The sequence below is a fragment of the Zasmidium cellare genome (genome assembly GCF_010093935.1).
Source record: "Zasmidium cellare ATCC 36951 unplaced genomic scaffold M409scaffold_3, whole genome shotgun sequence".
NCBI classification, from domain to species: Eukaryota; Fungi; Ascomycota; class Dothideomycetes; order Mycosphaerellales; family Mycosphaerellaceae; genus Zasmidium; species Zasmidium cellare.
In genome coordinates this window covers 869,351-892,068 of record NW_022986947.1, presented here as the reverse complement: position 1 = coordinate 892,068, position 22,718 = coordinate 869,351, and the positions used below count along the sequence as shown (strand labels likewise).

The 22,718-nt window shown below is 54.7% G+C and overlaps 11 protein-coding genes across 11 annotated transcripts; 6 read left to right on the top strand and 5 right to left on the bottom strand.

Annotated features, from left to right (window-relative positions):
- Window positions 1-331: 331 nt before the first annotated feature.
- M409DRAFT_17638 (glycoside hydrolase family 3 protein) lies at window positions 332-3,437 on the top strand (the record flags this gene model as incomplete). Its single annotated transcript, XM_033804145.1, has 7 exons — window positions 332-692; window positions 748-913; window positions 964-1,066; window positions 1,137-1,874; window positions 2,052-2,751; window positions 2,805-3,174; window positions 3,230-3,437. 7 exons carry the CDS (start codon window positions 332-334, stop codon window positions 3,435-3,437), a joined length of 2,646 nt encoding a protein of 881 aa, XP_033673294.1.
- A 138-nt stretch (window positions 3,438-3,575) lies between these two features.
- Window positions 3,576-4,796, bottom strand: M409DRAFT_17637 (uncharacterized protein; the record flags this gene model as incomplete). Its single annotated transcript, XM_033804144.1, has 5 exons — window positions 3,576-3,754; window positions 3,809-4,229; window positions 4,281-4,462; window positions 4,555-4,606; window positions 4,662-4,796. 5 exons carry the CDS (start codon window positions 4,794-4,796, stop codon window positions 3,576-3,578), a joined length of 969 nt encoding a protein of 322 aa, XP_033673293.1.
- A 295-nt stretch (window positions 4,797-5,091) lies between these two features.
- Window positions 5,092-5,452, bottom strand: M409DRAFT_50107 (uncharacterized protein; the record flags this gene model as incomplete). The annotated part of the gene is made up of 2 exons (XM_033811453.1): window positions 5,092-5,389; window positions 5,448-5,452. The coding sequence occupies 2 exons, from the start codon at window positions 5,450-5,452 to the stop codon at window positions 5,092-5,094; spliced, it is 303 nt and encodes a 100-aa protein (XP_033673292.1).
- Window positions 5,453-6,648: 1,196 nt separating this feature from the next.
- Window positions 6,649-7,786, bottom strand: M409DRAFT_50106 (uncharacterized protein; the record flags this gene model as incomplete). Its single annotated transcript, XM_033811452.1, has 2 exons — window positions 6,649-7,002; window positions 7,118-7,786. 2 exons carry the CDS (start codon window positions 7,784-7,786, stop codon window positions 6,649-6,651), a joined length of 1,023 nt encoding a protein of 340 aa, XP_033673291.1.
- A 956-nt stretch (window positions 7,787-8,742) lies between these two features.
- Window positions 8,743-10,176, bottom strand: M409DRAFT_17635 (uncharacterized protein; the record flags this gene model as incomplete). The annotated part of the gene is made up of 1 exon (XM_033804143.1): window positions 8,743-10,176. One exon carries the CDS (start codon window positions 10,174-10,176, stop codon window positions 8,743-8,745), a length of 1,434 nt encoding a protein of 477 aa, XP_033673290.1.
- A 645-nt stretch (window positions 10,177-10,821) lies between these two features.
- On the top strand, window positions 10,822-11,737 carry M409DRAFT_50104 (uncharacterized protein; the record flags this gene model as incomplete). Its single annotated transcript, XM_033811451.1, has 2 exons — window positions 10,822-10,952; window positions 11,008-11,737. 2 exons carry the CDS (start codon window positions 10,822-10,824, stop codon window positions 11,735-11,737), a joined length of 861 nt encoding a protein of 286 aa, XP_033673289.1.
- A 606-nt stretch (window positions 11,738-12,343) lies between these two features.
- On the top strand, window positions 12,344-14,361 carry M409DRAFT_17633 (uncharacterized protein; the record flags this gene model as incomplete). The annotated part of the gene is made up of 7 exons (XM_033804142.1): window positions 12,344-12,501; window positions 12,562-12,916; window positions 12,981-13,067; window positions 13,123-13,134; window positions 13,192-13,243; window positions 13,296-13,412; window positions 13,496-14,361. 7 exons carry the CDS (start codon window positions 12,344-12,346, stop codon window positions 14,359-14,361), a joined length of 1,647 nt encoding a protein of 548 aa, XP_033673288.1.
- Window positions 14,362-16,252: 1,891 nt separating this feature from the next.
- On the top strand, window positions 16,253-18,082 carry M409DRAFT_17632 (uncharacterized protein; the record flags this gene model as incomplete). Its single annotated transcript, XM_033804141.1, has 1 exon — window positions 16,253-18,082. The coding sequence occupies one exon, from the start codon at window positions 16,253-16,255 to the stop codon at window positions 18,080-18,082; it is 1,830 nt and encodes a 609-aa protein (XP_033673287.1).
- Window positions 18,083-18,742: 660 nt separating this feature from the next.
- M409DRAFT_17631 (uncharacterized protein) lies at window positions 18,743-20,101 on the top strand (the record flags this gene model as incomplete). Its single annotated transcript, XM_033804140.1, has 1 exon — window positions 18,743-20,101. The coding sequence occupies one exon, from the start codon at window positions 18,743-18,745 to the stop codon at window positions 20,099-20,101; it is 1,359 nt and encodes a 452-aa protein (XP_033673286.1).
- A 175-nt stretch (window positions 20,102-20,276) lies between these two features.
- On the bottom strand, window positions 20,277-20,994 carry M409DRAFT_17630 (uncharacterized protein; the record flags this gene model as incomplete). Its single annotated transcript, XM_033804139.1, has 2 exons — window positions 20,277-20,840; window positions 20,899-20,994. The coding sequence occupies 2 exons, from the start codon at window positions 20,992-20,994 to the stop codon at window positions 20,277-20,279; spliced, it is 660 nt and encodes a 219-aa protein (XP_033673285.1).
- A 487-nt stretch (window positions 20,995-21,481) lies between these two features.
- Window positions 21,482-22,489, top strand: M409DRAFT_17629 (uncharacterized protein; the record flags this gene model as incomplete). Its single annotated transcript, XM_033804138.1, has 1 exon — window positions 21,482-22,489. One exon carries the CDS (start codon window positions 21,482-21,484, stop codon window positions 22,487-22,489), a length of 1,008 nt encoding a protein of 335 aa, XP_033673284.1.
- Window positions 22,490-22,718: the final 229 nt, after the last annotated feature.

The window sequence follows — 22,718 nt, the reverse complement described above, 5'->3', positions numbered from 1 at the left end:
CCCTTTTAATTTGAGCCTCGATCCTGCCAGGAACAGTCGACGACAAGGTTCGCTCCTGCGCGTGATGCCACCCGGCCGCGGGGATTTCTGTCGTCCCTGCGAACCTGCGCGTGTTCTGCATGTGCCTGTCATAAACAGCTGCTGGTGAATACACCCCTCCGCAGCAGTTTTTCCGCCGTGCCACTTAAGTAGTAGGTTGTCGCTCCGTTACACTCAGCAGGGTTCCCTTCTGTTTCGCAGAGCAGTCTCCGAGAGCCTGCCATTCTTCTGCCAGTTTCCTTCCTCGACCACCAGTTGCGCGTCTTCCACGCGCGTCCACTGCTATCACAGCATGCTTCTTCTACATTCAGCGCTGCTCGCGGCGCTACCACTGGCTCTCGCCCAGACCGCGCCTTTCGCCAACACATCTACGCCCGATTCGCCATTGACGAATGCCACATCCCCGCCGAAATACCCTTCCCCGTGGGGCTCTGGGCTCGGCGACTGGGCCGAAGCCTACCAAAAGGCAGAAGCTTTCGTCAAGCAGCTCACTCTGCTCGAGAAAGTCAACTTGACCACCGGTGTCGGTTGGGAGAGTGAAAAGTGCGTCGGCAATGCTGGCAATCTTCCACGACTTGGGTTCAAGTCTCTCTGCCTTCAAGACTCGCCCCTTGGTATTCGATTCGCCGACTTTGCCTCTGCTTTCTCTTCCGGTAGAAAAACTCCCAAGCTACCCTCAGGATGTTTTCAGTCTGACTGGCGAAATAGGTGTGACCGTGGCTGCGACATGGGACCGCAAGCTGTTCTACCAGCGAGGATACGACATGGGCACGGAGCACAAGCTCAAGGGTATTGATGTCCAGCTCGGGCCTGCTATTGGGCCACTTGGTCGTACTGCGGCAGGCGGTAGGAATTGGGAAGGCTTCAGTCCTGAGTGCGTGCATTGCAAAGTGGTATTGGTGGACTCTGCTGATCTGTCACCAGTCCTTCACTTACCGGAATTGCTGTCTACGAAACCGTAAAGGGTATTCAAGATGCTGGTATCATTGCTTGCACCAAGCACTACATTGCAAACGAGCAGGAACACGTACGTATACCCAAAGGTAGAAGATTTTAGTATGTGAGGCAGGAGCTAACTTTCATTTCTTCTGTTTCAGTTCCGCCAAGGATCGCCTCCTAGCTACTTGACTGCCGCAATCTCTTCCAACCTCGATGATGTGACGATGCATGAGCTCTATCTCTGGCCGTTCGCCGATGCAGTCCGCGCCGGAACAGGCGCTGTTATGTGCTCATACAACCAGGTCAACAACTCCTACGCCTGCCAAAACTCATACTTGCAAAACTACCTCCTGAAGAATGAGCTTGGTTTCCAGGGATTCATCTTGTCAGATTGGAGCGCTCAACACAGCGGTGTCAGCAGTGCTCTTGCGGGACTTGACATGACCATGCCCGGTGATGTCTCCTTCGACAGCGGTACTTCGTACTGGGGACCCAACCTGACCATTGCCGTGCTCAATGGTACTGTCCCTCAATGGCGACTCGACGACATGGCAGTTCGCATTCTTGCATCGTGGTACTACGTCGATCGTCCTGGCAACCAGGTTGAAAATTCACCAACGTTCTCCTCCTGGACCCAGGACACCTTCGGTTTCCAGCACGCCTACGCCGAGGAGCGTTACACGCAAGTCAATTACCACGTCGATGTTCAGCGCGAGCATTACCTTGGAATTCGTGAAGTCGCCGCTAAGGGTACTGTTCTCCTGAAGAACACGGGTGCTCTGCCGTTGACTGGAAAGGAGAAGCTTACGACGGTCTTTGGATCGGATGCTGCCGAGAACCAATATGGACCCAATGGATGTGCTGATCGTGGATGTGACAACGGAACTCTTGCGATGGTAAGTGAAACGCACGGTGCCATCATCTCTCTGGTTCTTGAGACGCGACCACGCCTCTTTCACGTTTTGGTCATGTCAGATGGCCTGCAAGTAATGGGGGTTGATTTCCCCTTTTGGCGGAACACCGAACTACCTGAGACGGGCCGGGACAATGGCTGACATACTTCTTTATCGCAGGGCTGGGGCAGTGGAACCGCGAACTTCCCCTATCTAATCACCCCTCTCGAAGCCATCAAGGCAGAGGTGCGCAGCAACCGCGGAAACATCGAGTCGGTTATCGACGATTACGCCTACACTCAGATTGCAGCGTTGGCACGCCGTGCTGGCGACGTCGATGGCGTATGTCTTGTCTTTGCGAACTCTGACGCTGGAGAAGGCTACATTGTGGTCGACGGCAACGAAGGCGACCGCAACAACTTGACACTGTGGCACAATGGCGATACACTGATCCAGAACGTCACTTCTCAGTGCAACAACACCGTCGTGGTGTTGCACACTGTTGGGGCAGTGCTTGTGGATGAGTGGTACGAGAACCCAAATGTCACCGCCATCATCTGGGCTGGTCTTCCTGGTCAAGAGAGCGGCAACGCCATCGTCGACATCCTTTACGGCAAGGAGAACCCTGGCGGCAAGACTCCGTTCACTTGGGCTGCTGCGCGCGAAGACTACGGCACTGAAGTTCTCTACGAACCAAACAACGGCGTCAATGCTCCACAGGACGATTTCACAGAAGGCATCTTCATTGACTACCGCCACTTCGACAGAGCGAACATCACTCCCATTTATGAATTTGGCTTCGGACTGAGCTACACCACGTTTGAATATTCAGACATCCAGGTCCAGGCCCACCCCAGCAAGCCTTACACACCTACCTCAGGTATGTGACATGCGATGAGCACTCATAATCGTATATATGCTGACGTTTCACAGGCCGTACCTCTCGAGCACCGACATACGGTGCCATCAACAACGACACATCGGCCTATCTGTACCCTGACAACTTCACGCGGATCGAAGCTTACATCTACCCATACCTCAACTTCACCTCGCTCTCGCAGTCCAGCGGTGACCCACAGTACGGCATCAACTACACCTTCCCAGCAGGTGGATACGACAGTAGCCCGCAGCCTCTCGTTCCAGCAGGAAGTAAGGTCTCGCCTGGAGGTAACGAGGCTCTTTACGACGTTCTCTTCACCGTCACTGCGTCCGTGACAAACACCGGCAAGGTCATTGGCGATGAGGTAGCTCAGCTTTACGTCTCGCTTGGAGGACCTAACGACCCCAAGGTCGTTCTGAGAAAGTAAGTGAAATCTTAGGCGATGTTAAGGATGGGGTTGCTGACTTTTGGCCTTTAGCTTCGATCGCTTAACCATTGCCCCTGGCGAGACCGCTACATTCAAGGCAGACCTCACGAGGAGAGACTTGAGCAACTGGAACACCGCCGCCCAGGACTGGCTCGTCTCCAATTACACGAAGACCGCGCACGTCGGCAGCTCCAGCCGGAAGCTGCCTCTCAGCGCTCCTCTGAACATTGGCGGCGGAAGCAGCCCGAGTCCCTACTAGGAAGGAGACGTTTCGTGAGGTAAATTGTTGCGAAAAGTAGCGTTCATTTAAGCAGACCGAATGCATTGTCTTAGGATCGAGTCTGTTATGATCGGGATGTAGTACTTGAACAGAACCGATCATTTACTTCGAGTGAATTTACAGTTTCAAGCTCGACACAAGCTGTTGCGCTACGTTTCTGAAAGCCGCCGCTTGAGGTGAGTCGGGGCTCGCGACGACTGTAGGCTTTCCGGCGTCTGCGTCTGTGCAGATCTGAGCGTGTAGTGGGATGTCTCCCAAGAGTGGTAGGCCGAGCTCGTCGCACTTATTTCTGGCGCCTGAACAAACATTAGCACCGGTCTGCTAAGACGAAACCGTCCATTCGAACGTACCATCCAACCCAAAAATATCATGACTATGCCCACAATTCGAACAAGTAAAAGTACTCATATTCTGCACCATACCCAAAATCGGCACCCCGACCTTCTTGAACATCTCGACCCCTCGCGTCGCATCCCTCAACGCCAGATCCTGGGGCGTCGACACGATCACCGCGCCGTCCAACTCGATGCTCTGCGTGATGGTGAGCTGCACGTCGCCCGTGCCGGGCGGCAGGTCGAGGACCAGGAGGTCGAGTTTCGGCCAGGAGACTTCGAAGAGGAGTTGGTTCAGGGCTTTTTGGAGCATGAGGCCGCGCCAGGCGATGGGGCTGGTTTGGGGGACTAGGAAGCCCATGGACATTGCTTTGATGCCGTACGAGGTTAGGGGGAGGAGGCGGTTGTGTTGGTCGAGGTCGGGTTCCAGGCCTTCGAGCTGGGGGTTCATCGTCAGCACATATTCTTGGGGGATGGTCGGTGTTCTTACATTGAGTAAAGTCGGTATGCTAGGTCCGTAGATGTCCGTGTCTAGAATTCCTGTATGAAGGCCTTGCTGCGACATGGCGAGGGCGAGGTTCGTTGCTATGGTGCTTTTGCCCACGCCGCCTTTGGCGCTGCTGACGGCGATGACTTTGTTGACGTTTGGGATGGGTTTCTTTTCGGGGAGACCTGGATAAGGTTAGAAATTGCTTTCGAATACTTTGAGACAGACTTGTGAGAGCAAGTAGATTCAGAGTTGCTGGAAGATCGTCTAGACTCACCTCGTTTCATTCGGGCGGCGAGATTGGGAGGTGTGCCTGCTCGAGGCAGGCCCTATTGATGGAAAGATTCAGAAGTTGCATATTGATACGACGATTGTTCAATTTACCAATGGGTTCTCATGGCCAGCTGCTTGTGGCGAAGAGCTGGAGAAGGAGCATTTCTGTTGCCAAAGGGCAATCTTGAACACCTGTCGTCTCACCGCTGACGGCAAATGCAATATGGCACCAAACTGAGATGACATCGTCAATGCAGGAAAAGACACGTCAATGAGGTTGTGTTTCAAAGATCCAGGAGCGTTCGTTTTGAGTTTGATATACCGCGATTAAAGTTGTGGCTGGGGCCTTGGCGGATCGACCTCATCTTGCTCCGAGCTCTACACTTCACCTTCTTCTCCCAAACATCAACCATGCACGCCACCATCTTTGGATTTTCCTAGTGTACACGTTCAAAGGATATTCGCCAGCCGGTGACCATTGCTTGGGCCAATGCTGTACACCGCCAACTCCCGTACGCCCGATCCAGATACGCTCGCATCATCAGTCTGGCACTTGCCTTTCAATTCCTCGCCTCCCTTTGCACGACCTTCGGTCTGGGCTCTGAAAATGATGATGGATTCGCGTTTCGAAGCTCGCTGTAGCTGACGCCCATTCGACGAGCGTAAAGTCCGGGATCCAAGCCTTTCCCCTGCGACAGAAGTTCGCCGTGGATGATGCAGCGGTCGCAGTATCCTCGCCCAACGTCGAAGTAGGACCATTGGACATTGGTGCATCCTCCACGATGTCTTGCGGATTCGCAGCGAGTGAGTGTGCCACTCTCATGTACAGTCCCGCCGGCCTGCGTTCGGATCAGCATTCGGCTTGTTGTAGTCTTTCTGGAATTGTGCCCTACTTACGGCATGATGACACTCTGGATGTCTTGCAGCTCTTCGAATGCACATGATGGATGATGGCTGGCCGAGTTTTGATCGATTTCGCGAAGGAGATGACCGTCTTATATCTACCTGTCACTCCACCTTGAACATGGCGGCACCTTCAAGATATACGACCTTCTCGTGCATTCGCTTCGAATGCGAAGCTTGTAGGGCATCATGCTTCATCTTCCTGGTTGCTATGCTTGAAACCGATTAGGAAAACCTATCGAACCACATCGGGATGATACAACACGAAGACCCGAGCAATTCCTCGTTCACGGGAGACCTCTTCAGACTTCGGAACTCCATACCAGCTCGCTTCCCTCGAGTTACGTCGTTCAGCACCATCTCTGCCTCCCAAAAGCATTTCTTTGAAATCCTGCTAACCATAACCAACGAGGAAAGCGAAGATAGCTTTGCCTCAACCGAGCATGTCCATGCGCATGAGCATAACTACTGTCCGCGCAATCCGCGCAGCTCCCGCCGCTGATGAGGCCGTCATCCCATCCGATACGATACGGAAGGCTTGCCCTGGGAGGCGTCAGACTTCTATGTGCGTTTGACATAAAGGCTTACAACCGATTCCGCCACATCTTAAGCTTATCTCAGAAGTGAGACGTGTCCGAGGTGTACAGATTAACGAGATCTCGAAACCTTCCAACACCCAATACCAAGAGATTGGTCAACTGTCTGGTTTTTGAGATGTCCAACAAGGACAACACGGACTCCTGTTGTGGTACCTAGTAGACTGGGCACATCTTTCTCTGCTGAACTCGGTAGATCATTGCAACCGAGGCGAATTGGGTTCAATGATCTTGACAGTTACTCTTGCGGCCGAAGTACATGCTGTTACACAAGTGGCGTTCAGCCGGAGGCGGCTGGCAGACCTGGCGAGACCGCGACGCCACACTTGAGACACTAGTGGAGGACTGCACTTGTCACAGGCTCTAACAACTTCGCTACGCAAGCCCTCTCTGGTGAGAATGACTACATAAACGAAGCCAACTCCGCATGAGGCCGCTCTTAGCAGAATGCGGTCACCTTTTGGAGCAAACGCTGTCGCCTTGGCTAGCTGCGATGGCGCCGTCAAGTGTGGAGGTCGACGTCAGAAATGCAAGGCAAGAGGGCTCTTGTCGCGGACTACAGATCATACACGGCCAATCATGCCTCACATCGCAGTGTTTCAAGAGGAACCCTTCTCGGTCGCCAGACGAACTTCCTCCGCAAAGCCCTCTTTCCAAGCTTCAGCGCCTTTGACGGGACGCCAGCCCAACTTCCTCGCGATGGCGCTCTCCGTCCGGGAATTGCTTGAGAAGCCTTGCTCCATCAGCTGCTTGCCATGTCCAGCGCTGACGTCCCACCCTTTCAGGAAGATTTCAGCTCCGTCCTCAAGGCCGACCGACTTGACCTCGCGGGTCTTGATCTTGCCAGCCTCGTACGCAGCGTCGGCGGCACCTTGCACTGCCTCACCCCAAGAGAACCGACCATTTCCGGAGAAAATGATCCCCTTTCGTCCGAAGGGCACGCCGTCTCCGCCCTGATCGATGATGCGGAGCAACACGAGTTCGTACAGAAGAGCCAAATCACTCACGTGGACATTGACCATGTGTCAGCACGTGTTGGGAGCGAACAGAAAATGTGAGGCGACTTACGTGGTCCCATTCACCTTTACCCTCGCCCGCGACGATCGCTTGGCCTTGGGATAGAGCAACCTTCACGTACGTCGGGATCTGGATGCTACTCTTATTCCATTCGCCCGAGCCGACGCCGAAGATGGTCGGACTCATGATGACCAACGTCTTCACGCCCTCTTGCAGACCCGCGTCAACGACGCCGAGCTCAGTCGTCCGCTGTGGGTATGGTTCCTTCGCATCTGCGGCTTTCTCAAGCCCATACACATCGTCCTCGGTATCGTCGAACACCCTCTTCTCAACATAGCCTTCGGTGAAAGGACGATCCGCGAGATTCGACGTCCCAGACGTATGGATCATGAACACATCTTTCCCGGTCGTCTTCTTCCGTCTAGCGAGACCGTGGATGATGGCAATCGTACTATCTGGGTGCCAGCCTAAAGTCGTGTTGATGACAACGTCGTGCTGACTGGCGACCTCAATCGTGCGGTCGACGTCGTCCAGACCCGAGTAGAGTTCCGCCTTGACGCGATCGCCGTAGACGTCCTGCAACTTGGACACGCGGTCTTCGCCTCGGACGATGCAGGTGATGGTTTGGAGAGCTGGATGGTCGGATTCGATCAGTTGGGCGAGGATCGTGCCGCCGATGTAACCTGTCGCTCCGGTGAGGAGGACTTTGGACGAGGACATTGTTGCGGATTGTGAGGTTGGAGTCACTATGTCGGGTAGGTGGTAGGGTCTCTTCGCGAGCGGTGAGGAGACAAGATCAAAAGTGAATGTAGAAAGCAGTTTTCCTGACTAGCACCAACAGTATACGTGTACTCCGACGACACGGACTTTACCACGGCATCAAGACGCATTAACTCCTAGTTGCACAGAAGACTCTCTTGCGAAACCCAGCAGCACGTCCAATGTCATCCAAACGTTCGTTCCCTGAAATCTAGGGTTCGGAAAACCTAATGTCTCCGAGCGAAGCACAGCACGTAGCAGACTTTGGGCATGTAACATGAACTCAAGACACTCGAGAAAATTCATCTCTCCCAAGGCCAACCTATTCGAGCGATGTGGTCTTACAAATTGAAGCCTTAAAGTCGGAGTTGGGGCATTATATAGGGTGTGCATTGTGAAGATCTCATGGGAGTCGGTGGTATGAATCTATCCGGTTCTTCTTGTCGATCGATTTGGGAGGGCATACATGTATTTAGCTATGGCTGGTCTCATTCCGTGAGGAAGGGCTAGGAAGTTCAGAGTGTCCATCCATCTCGACGACTGCTTTGTTTTATTTGAAGAGTTATAGGCAAATCGAGGTCTGACCTGAGCTATGGACGCTTTTCGCGGATATTCAGCCTACCACTATCACGGGTCCAAGTGTTGGATGACAAGTGCTGGATATTTCAGCATGCTTGGATATCCTGCTCTGCTGGGTTGGGGTTCAGTCTTACAAAGGGGTCGATGGGACGACTGTAGATGGTGTCAATGGTGGCCACTTGAGCTGATGGTCTACGGACAAAGACTCACCATCTTCGGTTGTTGCTGTGATCCTCGACTCTGGTCTTGTTTCTGGTCTTGCTTCTGGTCTTGCTTCTTCTGTTCTTGTCTCTGTTCTTGCTTCACTTCACGCTTGCCTCTTCACCTGGGTCCTCGCTCTAATCGTCAATCCAATCCTCACCAGTTTTCTGACCCCAATTGTTCAACCAATGCCTGCAGCTGGGCACACCACTATCATCCAAAGTTTCGAATTGGAAGATCGTAACAAACTTTTTCGACTGCGACAAGTCCGTACAGGTTGGGTTCTGCTCCACGACGTCCTCGTCCGTGAGTGCGACCCACTGCGCAGATGAACTGGGTCGGATAGCCTCCCAGAGCGTTCTCACTGAGGCTTCCTTGTCCAAGGGAATACCCGGGAAAGAAGACATTTGTCGTCGGAGGTCGTGGAGACGTGTGATGCCGAGCAATTCGCGGGTGCATTTTGCGATGGCGAGGAAGCGGAGACCCAGAGCTGGTAGATACTGTCTGGAATTTTGGTAGCCGACAAGCGAGACCCATAACAGGCCAGCGAGACAGCCTTCTTCTTGCCACTCGGCGACGATTCCCGGACAGCTTTGGAGCGATGCGTCCAGCCTGACGAGAAGAGATGGCCACAGAGGTCTTGCCTGAGGGAGCCAGAATCTAGCGGCGGAGAGCCAGCACAATTGCATTGCTACGATCAGCACCCGAACATGTGGCTTGGCCGTGATGGAGAGTTGGCATAGCTGGAACGCTATGAGGTAGAGTAAATTGGACGGGGCCTGTGTGACGATATTCCTGTCTTCTGCGATGAAGCAGGCCTCGCTCAGCTTCGAAAGCAGTTCGAACGTCCCTTGGCTACCATACCCGGGGCCTAAGTCAGGTATGCTCTTGGACGCCTTGAGGGCATTTCTGCGAGCCTCTTGCAAACGTCCCGGGGTTGCACTTGTGTGCTTGTCGCCCGGCGACGGTAGTCGGTAGGGCAAAAAGGGAGGCCATGCGAACGCGGTAGCGATGAACAGGTCGATCCACGAGCACATGACCCAGCACGCAGCGCCTTGGAGAGAGTGGATTCGATTCAGGGCTTGCACAGCCGTCATGTGGGCTCTTGCAGTAGCATGGTCGCCCTCTCGAAGCGAAAACAGGGCGAGTCCACACATGGCAAGGGCGGCCTCTGGGTTGGCGGATGCGAAGCCATCGTTAACATTCTGCTGTAGCAACTTGATGACCCGACTTTGCATGAGATAAAAGTCCTTTAGATGAGTGCGGCCAGACAAGACGGTCCGCTTGTGCACGACCAGGAGCATGAGGAAGCTGAAGCTCACGTCCGACCTCGAGGCTACATTCCAGAAGTGTTCACCCCAGGCCTGGGAGGATGTAGTGACCCAGCGCCCAGAAGACTTGGGGTCGACTTGGCTGGCGAAGAACCATTGCGAGAGTTCGTGCAGATCGGCAATGCTGGAGCCGTCGATAACGCCATATGGGTCCTCCACGCGCAGGCGCGGCAGCCTTGCAACCAAGGCTAGGGAGGCCTGATGGCCTGAATCGTCGTCTTCATCGGTTGGTGGCAGCATGCCTGAGGCACGTGAGGTGCGGTGGAGGGACGCGGAGAAAGGGAGCGAGGATTCGAGGACGGGCGTGCTGCAGATGCCCGTTTGGGGTTGCCACTGCTCGGCATCTGCGAGGCCGAGAGGCTAACGCATGACATATCCGGCCTCAGGTGCGTGCGTGCGTGCGTGTGGTGTCATCCGAGGAGGGCTGTGCGCGACGTCACTGCAAAGTGTACTCGATGCCGTACGAAAGTATACTACGAGTGGTATTGCTTAGTAGCGGCAGCGTCTGCCTCGTCGATACTCCCGCCCACGGCGTTACCGGTCGGTCGCTAGCCCAGTCATCCTGCCCTCGTCGCGTAGCCACGGCGTACGGCTGTCCGATGGAGTGAGTGAGACGATACCATCGTAGTCCCAGGCCGCTCGTCACCGGTGCGTCGGCTGACTATTGCTACGGTACGAGAGAGACACAATACATCACCTGCCCGGCCCTGTCCTGTCGCCTTCCACCGTCTTCTCCCCCGCCGCCACGTCCATTTCCATTTCTTACTCGTCCGCTTCGTGACCACTGAAACATCTTCCTCGTCGACACGCCACACAACACAACAACAAGTCTCAATCCTCTCGTATCCGTCTTGAGCTAGAAAACAGCACCACAGACTCGCCAACATGGCCGCTGCGGACTACTACAACCCGGGCGGCCAGCAGCAGCCAGGTGGACATCCACCAGCCCCAGCCCCAGCATATCCGCAGCAACTGCATCCGTCGCAGCAGAACAACTCGCTGAACGTCAATCCTCCGTAAGCATCCCCAGTCTGCGAGCCCTGCTGCGAAACAACTGACATGTTCTGTAAGGTATCCCATGTCCGACGCTCCTCCCCCATACACAGCCTACGCCGAGCCTCCACGACCTCACTCGCAACCGCCGCCGCAGCATCGACCTCCCGTCAACGATCAGTATAGACCGCCGCAGCCTCCGAACGGTCATGCGCCAACCCATGCCTATCCTCCAGACAAAACACCTCGACCTGTACCGGGGGTGCACAATATGTACAAGCCGTCAGACTTTGGTGGTGGAGGATCACATACACCACAACCCTACCAACAACCCGCACCGCAGCCACATCCCCAGCAAGGTCAAGAATACTTCCCACTAGCAGGCACACCCGCCATGGCACAAGTATATGGAAACGGCAACAACAACGGCCGCAGACCATCCACAACACCAGGCTACAGACCCCCCCGCTCGCCCTTCCGCGACGACCACAAGCGCGACGGATCCAGATCCCGCAGCCGAAGTCGCAGCCGCAGCCGCCATCGAAAACAACACCACCACGACCGACCCCAGGGTCCGCGCAAGAAGTCCTCCGGCGTGAACACCTTTCTGGGCGCCGGCGGCGGTGCGCTCATCGGAGACGCCATCTTTCCCGGGCTCGGCACGCTGGGCGGTGCGATTCTGGGAGGACTCGGGGGACACGAGTACGGCAAGCGACGACCGCATAGTAACCCGAATCGATCGCGGGGGAGGAGTTATAGTAATGATTTTGACTATGGGGATGAGTATCGACGGGGGAGGAAGTACTGAAGTGCGGGCATCTATGAATGAATGATGAAGTGACGATTTTTCATGATTGAATTGTGTGAATAAAGGACTTCGACGCGGGCCGTTGAAGCAGTATGAGAAGAGATGAGTATTTTTTGAGGGTTTCGTTAGATATACCAATCTGGGTGGCGATTTTGTGAGATACCTTCAACAGCACTGTGTATGTACCATGAGATTTGCAGTGTGTACTGCCAAGACGCGAATACAGAAGCCAGTTGACAGTATGGCTCACAGTGAAGATCTGTCCTTCATTATTTAGATGTATGGAAGAAAGCTCTTCCAGCAAACAGCTCTGTCAACACCCTTTTTATTACCGATTCACCCACACTCAGCAAAGCCGAGCTGTTGGTATCGATCAACCCCTCCTTTTGCTTGCTGGAGGAGGAGGAGACGGCACACATGCACACGCATGCTTATTGAGCGGGCGGAAGGGAGAAAGGGTAAGATGTACATGTAATTGATCATCTCATCTCCATTCATTCAGAAACAGACAATAATTGAAAGCTTCCATATTTTCCCTATTGATTTCCTTTGCCATCTTTCAACGCTTCCTCCCTTCTAGATAGAACTTGAATTGAGAGTACTACAATGTCGCAGAATGGCATAGGAGGAGGTGATGAACAGCAATACGATGCCCTCATCGTCGGCGCCGGCTTCGCGGGCATCTACACGCTGAAGAGTCTGCGTGATGACCTCGGGCTTAAGTGTCTCTGTATCGATCAAGCGGGCGATGTAGGCGGGACGTGGTAAGTCCATCCACCCACCCACCCATCCATCCATCCTCCCAAGCTGACATTGTCAAAAAGGTACTGGAACCTCTACCCGGGCGCCATGTCCGACACAGAATCCTACGTCTACCGGTACTCCTGGGACAAGGACGACCTGGCGACGTATCCCTGGAAGGAACACTACGTCAAGCAGCCGGAGGTGTTGGCGTATCTGCGGCATGTGACGGAGAAGTTTGGATTGAGGCGGGATATGGAGTTTGAGACGATGTTGGTGGGGGCGGAGTGGGTTGGGGAGAAGGAGGGGTGGAGGGTCACGGTGAAGGGGAGGGAGGGCGAGAGGACTGTGCGGGCGAGGTATGTGGTTATGGGGTTGGGGTTGTTGTCGAGGCAGAATGTGCCGGATATTAGGGGGATGGATGGGTTTGAGGGGGAGGTGAGCTGGAGTGTTTTCCTCTTGGTGGGGTTTGGGTGCGTGGGTGTGCTGATGGGTGACATAGATGGCGCATACGGGGAAGTGGCCTGCGGGGCTTTCTGTTGATGGGAAGCGTGTGGGCGTTATTGGGTCTGGTTCTACGGGTATTCAGGTGGGTTGGGATCTCAAGTTGTTGAGAGAAAGTTGGCTGATTTTGCCGATTCTAGGTCATCTCAGAGGTAGGTCGATCATCATGGCCTGGGTGAGGGTTGGTGCTGAGATTGCTGGGTTTTTAGATCGCTCGCAAGGTCAAGACTTTGACGTGCTTCCAAAGGCATCCACAGTATAGTGAGTCAGGGAAACTGGAGACCGTGCAACGTTGTGTGCTGACGATGAGTAGGCGTTCCTTCTGGTGATAGAAAAGTGACTACAGAGTATCGACAGTGGGTAAATGAAAATTATGATGAGATTTGGAAAACAGTTAGAGATTCCACGACGGCGTTTGGATTCAAAGAGAGTACGTACCCGCTCCTGTCTATACCAACGAACAATACGCTGACTTACCCACATGCACGATATCGTACCATGAGGTCGGCCCAGAGGAGCGACAACGGATCTTCCAGGAAAATTGGGATAAGGGAAATGGATTCCGCTTCATGTTTGGAACTTTCAACGACATCTCGATCGATGCCGAGGCCAACGAAGGTGCTTGCGAGTTCATCCGGAGTAAGATTGATGAGATTGTGAAAGATCCAGAAAAGGCGCGCAAACTGAAGCCGTATGATCTGTACGCCCGACGGCCACTGTGTGATGGTAATGCTTCGAGTGGGCAGACGTACTTCGAGCAGTTCAACCGGCCGAATGTCGACATTGTTGATTTGAAGGAGACGCCGATCGATCAGATCGAGGCCAAGGGCATTCGGACCGGTGATGGCCATCTGCATGAACTGGATGTGATCATCCTGGCGACTGGATTCGATGCTGTGGAAGGTAATTACAACCGCATGAGGATCCATGGTCGAGGAGGCAAGACTCTCAAAGATGCGTGGGAGGAGGGTCCTACCAGCATGTTCGGCGTACACATTCCGGATTTCCCGAACTTCTTCATGATCAATGGTCCTTTAGGTCCATTCACCGACAATCCGCCGGCGATCGAGGCTCAAGTAGAATGGATCACATCGATCATCCAAGAAGCAGAGAAAGCATCAACCTCGTCTGCAGTAATCGAAGCGACTCGAGATGGCCAGAGACGGTGGTCCGAGGAATGTGAGAAACTGGCGGCGAACTCGCTGTTCTGGAAAGCAGAAGACAACTGGATCTTTGGCGCGAACATACCTGGCAAGAAGAGGTGTTTGCGGTTCTATTTTGGCGGGATGGGAGGATTCCACGAAGAATTGCGCAAGTGTGCTGCAAACCATTACCCCGGCTTTGAGCCTTTTGCGCAAGAGCAGGCAGTGAAAGCGTGATGGGGTACGGGGTACGGGGTGTTGTTGGCAATGTGTACTAGCAATGAGGTGATACGTCGAGCTTCTGTAGTGCAAACACTGATGGCGTGTGTCGTGAATTATCCGGGGTCGAAGCGCTGCGATTTGCTTGTGTTTGACACACCTGAGGATGGGTACTGTATGAGTCCCTAGAATTGTCAATGTGCAGGCGGCCTAATGCTCGTTGTTGCCCTGCCAATACGAGGCGTAGCACAACAACCTTGCGGGCGGCGTGCTGGCGGGAACGATGCCGAACCAACATGAAGCTTCACAGCTGCCAGTTCACGCTCACCGGCGCGTCCTCGCTGGAAGATGGCATTCGACGTATAGCATGCAGACGATAGTGAGCCTGTCGATGGTGCTGGCGGGATGTCGGAAGAGGCGGGGCGGTCAGAGTGATGATGGTGAGACGGCGATGGGGGACGACGGCGAGCAGTGAGGCGTGACTTGGTGGTTGCTGAAAGGAACGCGCATGTGCCAGTCCGGCTAGCGCCATCTGGGTGATCAGCCGGTGATTAGGTTAGTCCAGCCGGAGACGACGTCTTGACCGTGATGGCAGCAACAATGCAGTGCACTTCAACGGGGGAATACGAGTATTCTTGTGATGTAGTTGAAGAGGGAGGGGAAGGCGGATGATTCTTTGCTGTTGTGTTGTTTCGCTGTGTTGTTGTGGTGGTGTCTCGGCCGGACACGCACAGCTGCAGTAGCCGGTTTGAACCCTTTGCTTCCTGGCGCCGAGTCAGAGCAGCAACAGCTCGACGCTCGTGATCGCCCGCCCTCCAGCCCGCCCTCATCACAGGCCACTCCAGCAACTGCAACTGCACTCGGCCTCCAGTCGACTGGAAGCGCGCCGACTAGCTGCTCCCCATCCGACTCTCTTGTGCCACCCTCGCCTCTGCCAACCGCAGCGCTTGACATTGCTGCTGCTGCGTCGACACTGCCTTATCATCTCCACCTGCCAGGCAGCTGGACCGCTCGTGTGCTCTCATCTGGATGCCTCAGTCGTGACCATGGCCTCCCACAACTAGCCCCAGTCATCTGCCTGCTCATTACGTCCACTCTCTACGTATACCACACCTCAATACTTGCAGCATCGACAAGGCTGCCGTTGCCATGGAGCGATCCACAAGCCGCTCCGGCTCGACCACCACCCCGTCTTAGGAAAGGACCTCGATACACACGCACATAGCCCCATCCTCTCCCCACCGAAGAGACTCGATCGCGGCCCCGAGGCGCCGCATCGCCTCGTTCCCACAGCAATGCATCAACACCCACGCCCCTCGCCTCGGAGCGCTTCTGCTGCGAGCAACCCCACCACCAATCCAGAGAGAACAAACAATTCCAGAGAACAGCCGCCCCAACGAACACGATCAAGCGTGGACTTGGCCTCATACACAGAAAGAGCACATGCGGATACTTCTGAAGGCAGTCGAAGAGCCAATGCCGCTGTTGGCGATGATCGGGAAGCTACAAAGCTCAATCAGATCATACAGGTATATATGACTGCGTTCTATATCCATGGGACAGTGGCTAATTGGTTGGCTGCAGCACTTCCACTCCAAGGCTGCGTTGATGATATGCTCTTCCCGGGCAAACCTGCCACAGGTGTATACCCGGAGTGGGGATATCAAGCAGAACAGATGGGTGAGTTAATTCTTTTCTTTCTAAGTTCCGGGTGATTATTCCAGCTTTGCACTCCCCACCCTTCTCTGCCTTTGCTTTGGTCAAGCCAATGCATTTATGGTGGAGAATTCGCTGTGATTGGGGCAACGAGTTAAACCATTCGACTTCTTGGTGGACAACTCTATTGGTCTGACCTGCCAGTCTGGTCCTGCCAACAACACGCCATTGCACATCTGGACAGCCAAACTAAATGCACAAGCCATCGGCGAGAGTTCGCGCTGACTTTATATCACAGTTCAACAGTGTCCTCGATGAAACCGACGTCATTTCTGATGACCTTGAGCCATGGAGGAGACCCGATCTGGCCACGAGAAGGCCACCACCCCTTGTGATTGAGGTTTATCTCGACACTTCCCACCTGTCCCAAAATCAGGCTTTAATCATCGTTGACGAGGCCGGCAAGCGCCATGATGTGTCGGAGCGCCTGCAGTCTTCCGCCGACTCGAGTCCACGGCCCTCGAGGCATGGCGCGCAGCCCTGTGAGGTCGTGATAGAGCGCTGGACGATTGAATTGGGCGACGGTGAAGACTGCTCCACTGCTGAGTTGAACGACACTCTGCCGAATGTCTACAAGAAAGGCGTCTGTCTATTCAGATCACTGTTTGCCTTTGCGCGATTCCTGCCGGCGTGGAAGCTACACCGAAAACTCACGAGACAACCGGGCAAGCATCAGGCGCTGCGACTAAGATTCCGCATCAAGCAGGATCATCGCTTGCCACCTGGCCGACAGGACTCCCTTTACGCTCCACTTTGCTCTTCCCAGTCAGCATCAGATGCCATCACCGAAGCCTACGAGATTCCAGCATTGCCATGTCGCGCCGGCGCTTTGTCCATCAGCGTCCACTACCGGACTAACTGCGAGTTCGGCGTGGCTGACTCGGAATCACTCCTCTCCTCGCGCTTCCTTGGTTACGATGAAGGCGTACCCATCCTGGCCGCCGGCAGGTCTCTTCCCGCCGCTCGTGGCGAGCAGGCTCGTGTACAGAACAGTAGCTTAGCGAGAGCCACGGGCGACCAACGTGCTCGCGTCGGCGCATACGGCAGTCTTGGTACATTCCATGCGGCCGACAAACGTGGCTCGCCAGTCACGGAGCTGAAGCAGCGCGTGCTTGATGAGGATAGCGATGACGGCCAGCAGACCTCTTCCAACCAGAGGCAGACCCTCTCGCGTGAGCCTTCACAGAGCTTGAAGAACAATCCTCCGTTCAAGTCCGGCTCGTTGGCGTCGTCGCCACGGCCCTCGCCATCCCCGAGCACATCCGCTGGACGAGAATCGAGCTTTGCAAAATATGCGGGCACGTCGTCCGGCAAGCGTGTGTCTCTAAATACCTTGCCCCAACAAGCCTTGCGAGCGCCGCCATCTCAGAGCGAAACCGCAGTCGCATCTTCGGGCTCATCCTCCCCGAAGCCGGCACCCGTCCATCGGTATAGCAGCAGCTTCGCCAACCGAAATAGGCGATACACCCCTCAAAACAGTAAGACTGGTGAGAGTGGTGGAAGCTCCGGACGTGCCAGCAGTTCATCCAACAAGGACAGCAAGGAGAAACCCCTTGTTCCTGGATATGACGGTCCCATTGGCTCCCGATTGCCTGGCCCATCTCAGGACCACGACGACATTGCCGACTTCATCTTTCAAGTCGAAAAGTCTAAGGATGTACGCATTCACTCACGACCAGGTTCTCGTGACAACACGGTGAACCTGACCAAATACAGCAATATGAGAGACCCCAACACCCAACTCGCCGAAGAGATGAGCTCGTCATCCCTCATCCAAACGTCAGCCACACCGCCCAGCCGTCGCTTGTCGAACGTCCCGGGTCTCTCTACATCATCTTCTCCATCACGTGCCTTGACGCACGCACCGCATGTTCGCTCGCGACTTTCGACCCATAGCATTGCCGAGGAGATTACGAGCCGTTCAGGCGCCTCAGGCGAGGGCTCCGACAGCCCCAAGATTCATGAAGAGGACGAAGAAGAGGAGGACGAAGAGCCCTTCATCTTCCCTCAAGACAACGTCTAGTAATTGGACAATGTCTAATGTGACGATACAACTTTTTAGCAGCATGGCGTTTTGCGACGAGCGAGGCATTTTTTGGTTCGCCGACTATGAATACTGGTTCTGGGAGTGTGGATAATTGTCTTATCAAGCCAGGCGTTTGTTTGTTGCACTCAATGCATCATGGCATGTGCATACTACGCGATAGATGGCGAAGGAGGCTCTGAGATCGGAACTGCGTCTGTCTTACTACGAATCGATGCGCAACATCGACGTTTTTCGGCCCGTTGTTGGCTGGAGGGAACACAGAGATGGGAACGGATCGTCGGGGCGATGACTGCTCTGCTAGATGCATGAGAATGAGAATGAGAATCAATGGGTTCGAAATCTGTTTTCGCCTTTTCCTCGTGGTCTGTCTTGCATGTGATGGCTCTCACATCGAAGGCGCAACAAGAAGTGAGTCTAGTATCACTCGCTGCAACTGTACATATGGCATATGAAAGTCTCCTTTGGACTGAAAATGGCCTCACTGTCTTCCTCACGCCCTCCCCTCACACACACTCCCTCGCGCTCCATCGCCCCATCGTTCCACTCAACAACAACATCCACAACCGAACTCAACCCAATCATCAACCATCCATCGACCGATCAAACAGTCCACCAACATCCACCAACTAACCAACAATGCCCTACCTCTTCCGCGCCTACAGCGCCCAGTCCCAAGGCATAAACACACCCACGCTCTTCGCCCCCGCCGCAGCCACCACCCCCACCACCAACAACCACCACCTCCCCCTCACAACCTACACTCCCCCACCCCTCTCATCTCAAGACCTCGGCCCCACCCTCCAAAAAGCCCTCGCCTGGAACAAAACTCTCTCAAGCCCCTTCACCTTCTGGACCGCCTCCCTCCTCTTTGCGGTACAGGTCGCTAGGACCCGGCAGAAGAAAGGCGAGGACGATGTGCGCATCACCGCGCAGGAGGTGCAGTCTGTTAAGACTCCTGCTGGGAAGGACGTCACGTTCACGTCCGTGTCGAAAATGTTGGGGGAATGTGGGATTCGGCTGGAGAGGGCCAATGGCGAGGAGAAGGATTACAGGGAGGTTTTTGTTTCGATGGATGTGCTCGTTGTTCCTGCTGGTGGGGCGGGGAGTCGGACGGTGGGCATTGAGGGGTTGGAGGAGAGGGGGTTGTATCGGTCGTATCCTGTGTTGGAGTGGGGGTTTGAGAGGGAGGATGGAAGGACGAGGTTGAATCGGGGGACGGAGCGGGTGAGGAGGTGGCATTTTTGGGGGGAGCAGGGGTTGACGGTGGGGAGGTTGGGGATTGCGGTGGGGTTGGCGGCGATGTTTGTTCCGGTGGGGGGAGAGGGGGAGGGGGAGGATGTTGATTTGACTATTCTGGCCCATCTGTTGGCGTTTCGGAAGAGGTCTGTCGGGGATCCTGTTCTGCTGCAGTGGATTGAACAGAATACGGCCAAGGTCGTGCAGCTGGAAGATGACGACGAGGAGAGAGCGACGGCGTTTGACAAGGTGTTCGAAGCGGTCGATCTGGAAGAGGTCAAGCAGTTCTTCGAGCTGCAGAAGTTGTTCAAGAACAGGAAGATCTCGAGTCAAGCTCTTGACTTGACAGCGACTGGGGGCGTCGGTCAGAGTGAGATCGATGCTGAAATGGCAGACTGGAGGCGATGGGAAGACCAGCAAAGGCAGGAGTTTCGAGCGAAGAAGGAAGCTCGAGCGGGCTATGATCCCAATTCCACGCGTCGCGAACCAAGATTTTCGCAGAGCAGTCCAGACAGCCCCAGCGACAGCAGCACGCGAGATGCTGCATACGCGGCGCGGAGAGCATCCAGACCATGGATTCCTCGAGAGCAGTACATCGAACAGAGGAACAACCGAGCGCAGAAAGGCCGAAGAGAACACCTCGCAAACACTACCAGGGCTTCTGAAAGAGTTTGGCAGCCGAGAGGTGTGGACAAGACGAAGAGGTACGGCAGGGCGGACTCGAGGCGAACAAGACGATCACCAGCTCGTGGTGGTTGACTTCGAAAGCCGAACAGGTGCAGCGGTCTTGCTACCGGCATGGGAGAGGAGAGGCGGATTCGGATATAAGAAACGGTGGGCAGGCGAGCAAAGTCTTGTGACTGTGATTTCCCGGGTGTATCTAGCATTTCTATTCGTTCTATCATCAGTCATCAAGCAGTCATAACGGTGCCTTCTACTTCTCTTCCCCAACCATCAAGCTCAAATAAATCCCCCAGATGACCCCGGCGACGTTGCCGACCAGCATTCGATACTGCAGCGGTATCAGCGCAAAGCAGAGAATGCTGACCAGCGGCCAGAGTTTCTGTCCCGCAAAGATCATAGGCCAGAACTGCTCTTGAACGTCCTGCTGGATCAGAGCCAGCGATTGCCCTCGGATGAGACCGATCCCGGCTATGAACAGGACTGTGTTGAACGTAGCTCCTACGGTCTGATCCAGGGCGAATTTAATGGCGGTGTTCTTGATGCTGAGTTTGCGAGGAGACTTTTGTTTGTCTACCAAGGCGTTGTCCCGTGTGTGCTTACTGTCCACCTTGCCGTTGACGCCTTTTTTACTCGCTTGGCTGTCGCCGGTGACTACTTCGTCGACTAATGCTTCTTTTTCAGAGGGTGGGAGCTTGTCGCTGTATGCCGGGAACTGGCTTTCGAGCCATGCTTGCCAGATGAAGTTTGGAGGGCACGAGAGCACGGAAAAGAGGATGAATTGGAATAGGTCGGTCGTGTTGAGTTTGAATGGTGACTGTTTGGAGTGATCAGCGTTGAGACACGATGAGGCCTCGAGAAGTGAATGCACCAACACTCGTCTTCCAGCTCGTGAGGAACTGAGCGAGAATGTTGGAAAGGGCACTCAAGGCGCCTGCTTGCCAGGTGGCCGTGACGATGGGGGAGTCCATGCTGACGAGATGTCGTTTGCTTTGGTCATTCGCTGCTGGTCGCTTTAGTCCTTGTGTCTCAAAACCTGCAGTGTGGTGAAGCTGAGATGGAACCCGACGAGGAAGGAGATCCAGCACTTGGTATTAGTATTGTCCACACTTGCGAGCTGTCTCTTTGAGAGTCGGGCTGCTGCTGCTTCGGGAACACTCCGCCAGTGACGACATTCTTGCCCCTTACCTGCCCATCATATACAAGGTCTTGGCTCTTGACCCTTTGACGGAGAGGATTGAGAGACAGCTAGCGACAGAGGGCGTCCATCAAATAATGCAGTGAGGAAATGGATTGTGGTAGGTGAAGTCGCCGCGACAACTGCGACTTCGACGCCACTATGTGGCTTCTCGCTTGCCGGTAGTGGCGCCGAGAGCCAAAGTTTAAAAATATCAAACACATCAACCACCACGCGACTTCTCCAAACATTCCATGCACAGCGTGACCAAAGCAACGAACATGGCGAACGGCGCAGAGACTGGGCCAGGCCTTATATTGCCGCAAGACACATTCGCAAAGCTCACACCACGGCCATACCTTCTCGCACATCTCAAGCACAAGACTCCTGTTCGCCCGAACGGTCGACAGCAGAATGAATTCCGCCAGCCCACCATCAACACCGGCTCTCTGACCCACAGCAATGGCAGTGCAGTCGTCCGTGTTGGAGACACGGCTGTGGTCTGCGGTGTGCGTGGAGAGATCTTGCTGGCTTCTGATATTCCACATCCTCCAAGCGACGACCTCGACGATCAGGACTTGGTCGAGGAATTGGGGCTTGTTGTAGCCAATTTGGAACTCAGCACGGGCTGCTCGCCAGCACACATTCCCGGCAATCCACCAACATCGCTGGCACAGTCATTGTCTTACCGCATATCGTCTCTACTGAACGATTCCCACTGCATCAATGCCGCCGACCTGTGCATCACCTACACTCAGCCAAAGACCGAAGATGATCTGCCAGACGAGCCGCCCAAGGAAGTCACCAAGGCGTATTGGACGCTGTACATCGATATTCTATGCCTGGCCCTGGACGGCAATGCCTTCGACGCGGCATGGTTGGCGGTAACCGCAGCACTTCGAGACACAACTCTCCCCAAAGCATGGTGGGATCCAGACCGAGAGTCGATTCTCTGTTCACCGGTCGTCGATGACAGTACATCGTTGCGGCTGTCGGCGTTACCGCTGGCTTCTACTTTTGCCGTCTTCACCACAGCTTCGCCCCTTGAGAAGCGGGAAGAGGCTCAGAGCTGGATTCTTGCCGATCCTGACGGTTTTGAGGAGGACATTTGCGATGAGACGCTGACCGTGGTATTGAGCTCGGTCCCGAGCAGCGATTCTGGTGCCGAAACCATACTGAAAATTGAGAAGACGGGTGGTGCCTTCATTGGCAGGGACGTGACGGATCTTTGCGTTCGCCAGGCCGCAAAGCGCACGAGCGATCTCAACACCGCGCTTGACAATCGATGATAGCAACTACTCGTTTCGACTCCATCACAGCGTTCGAAGAATGCAGCATCGTATACGGAATCACGAATGTGGTCAATACATTGCCAACACTCTGCCAATGCTTCTTGGCTACGGTCTTTCGTACAATATGTCGTACGAAGAGCACCCATCGGGAAATCAGAGCGCGCTGGGCTATGGCGGCGGTGAAGCCGGCATAGATAAACAGCGATCTTTGCCAACGACCCGCCAA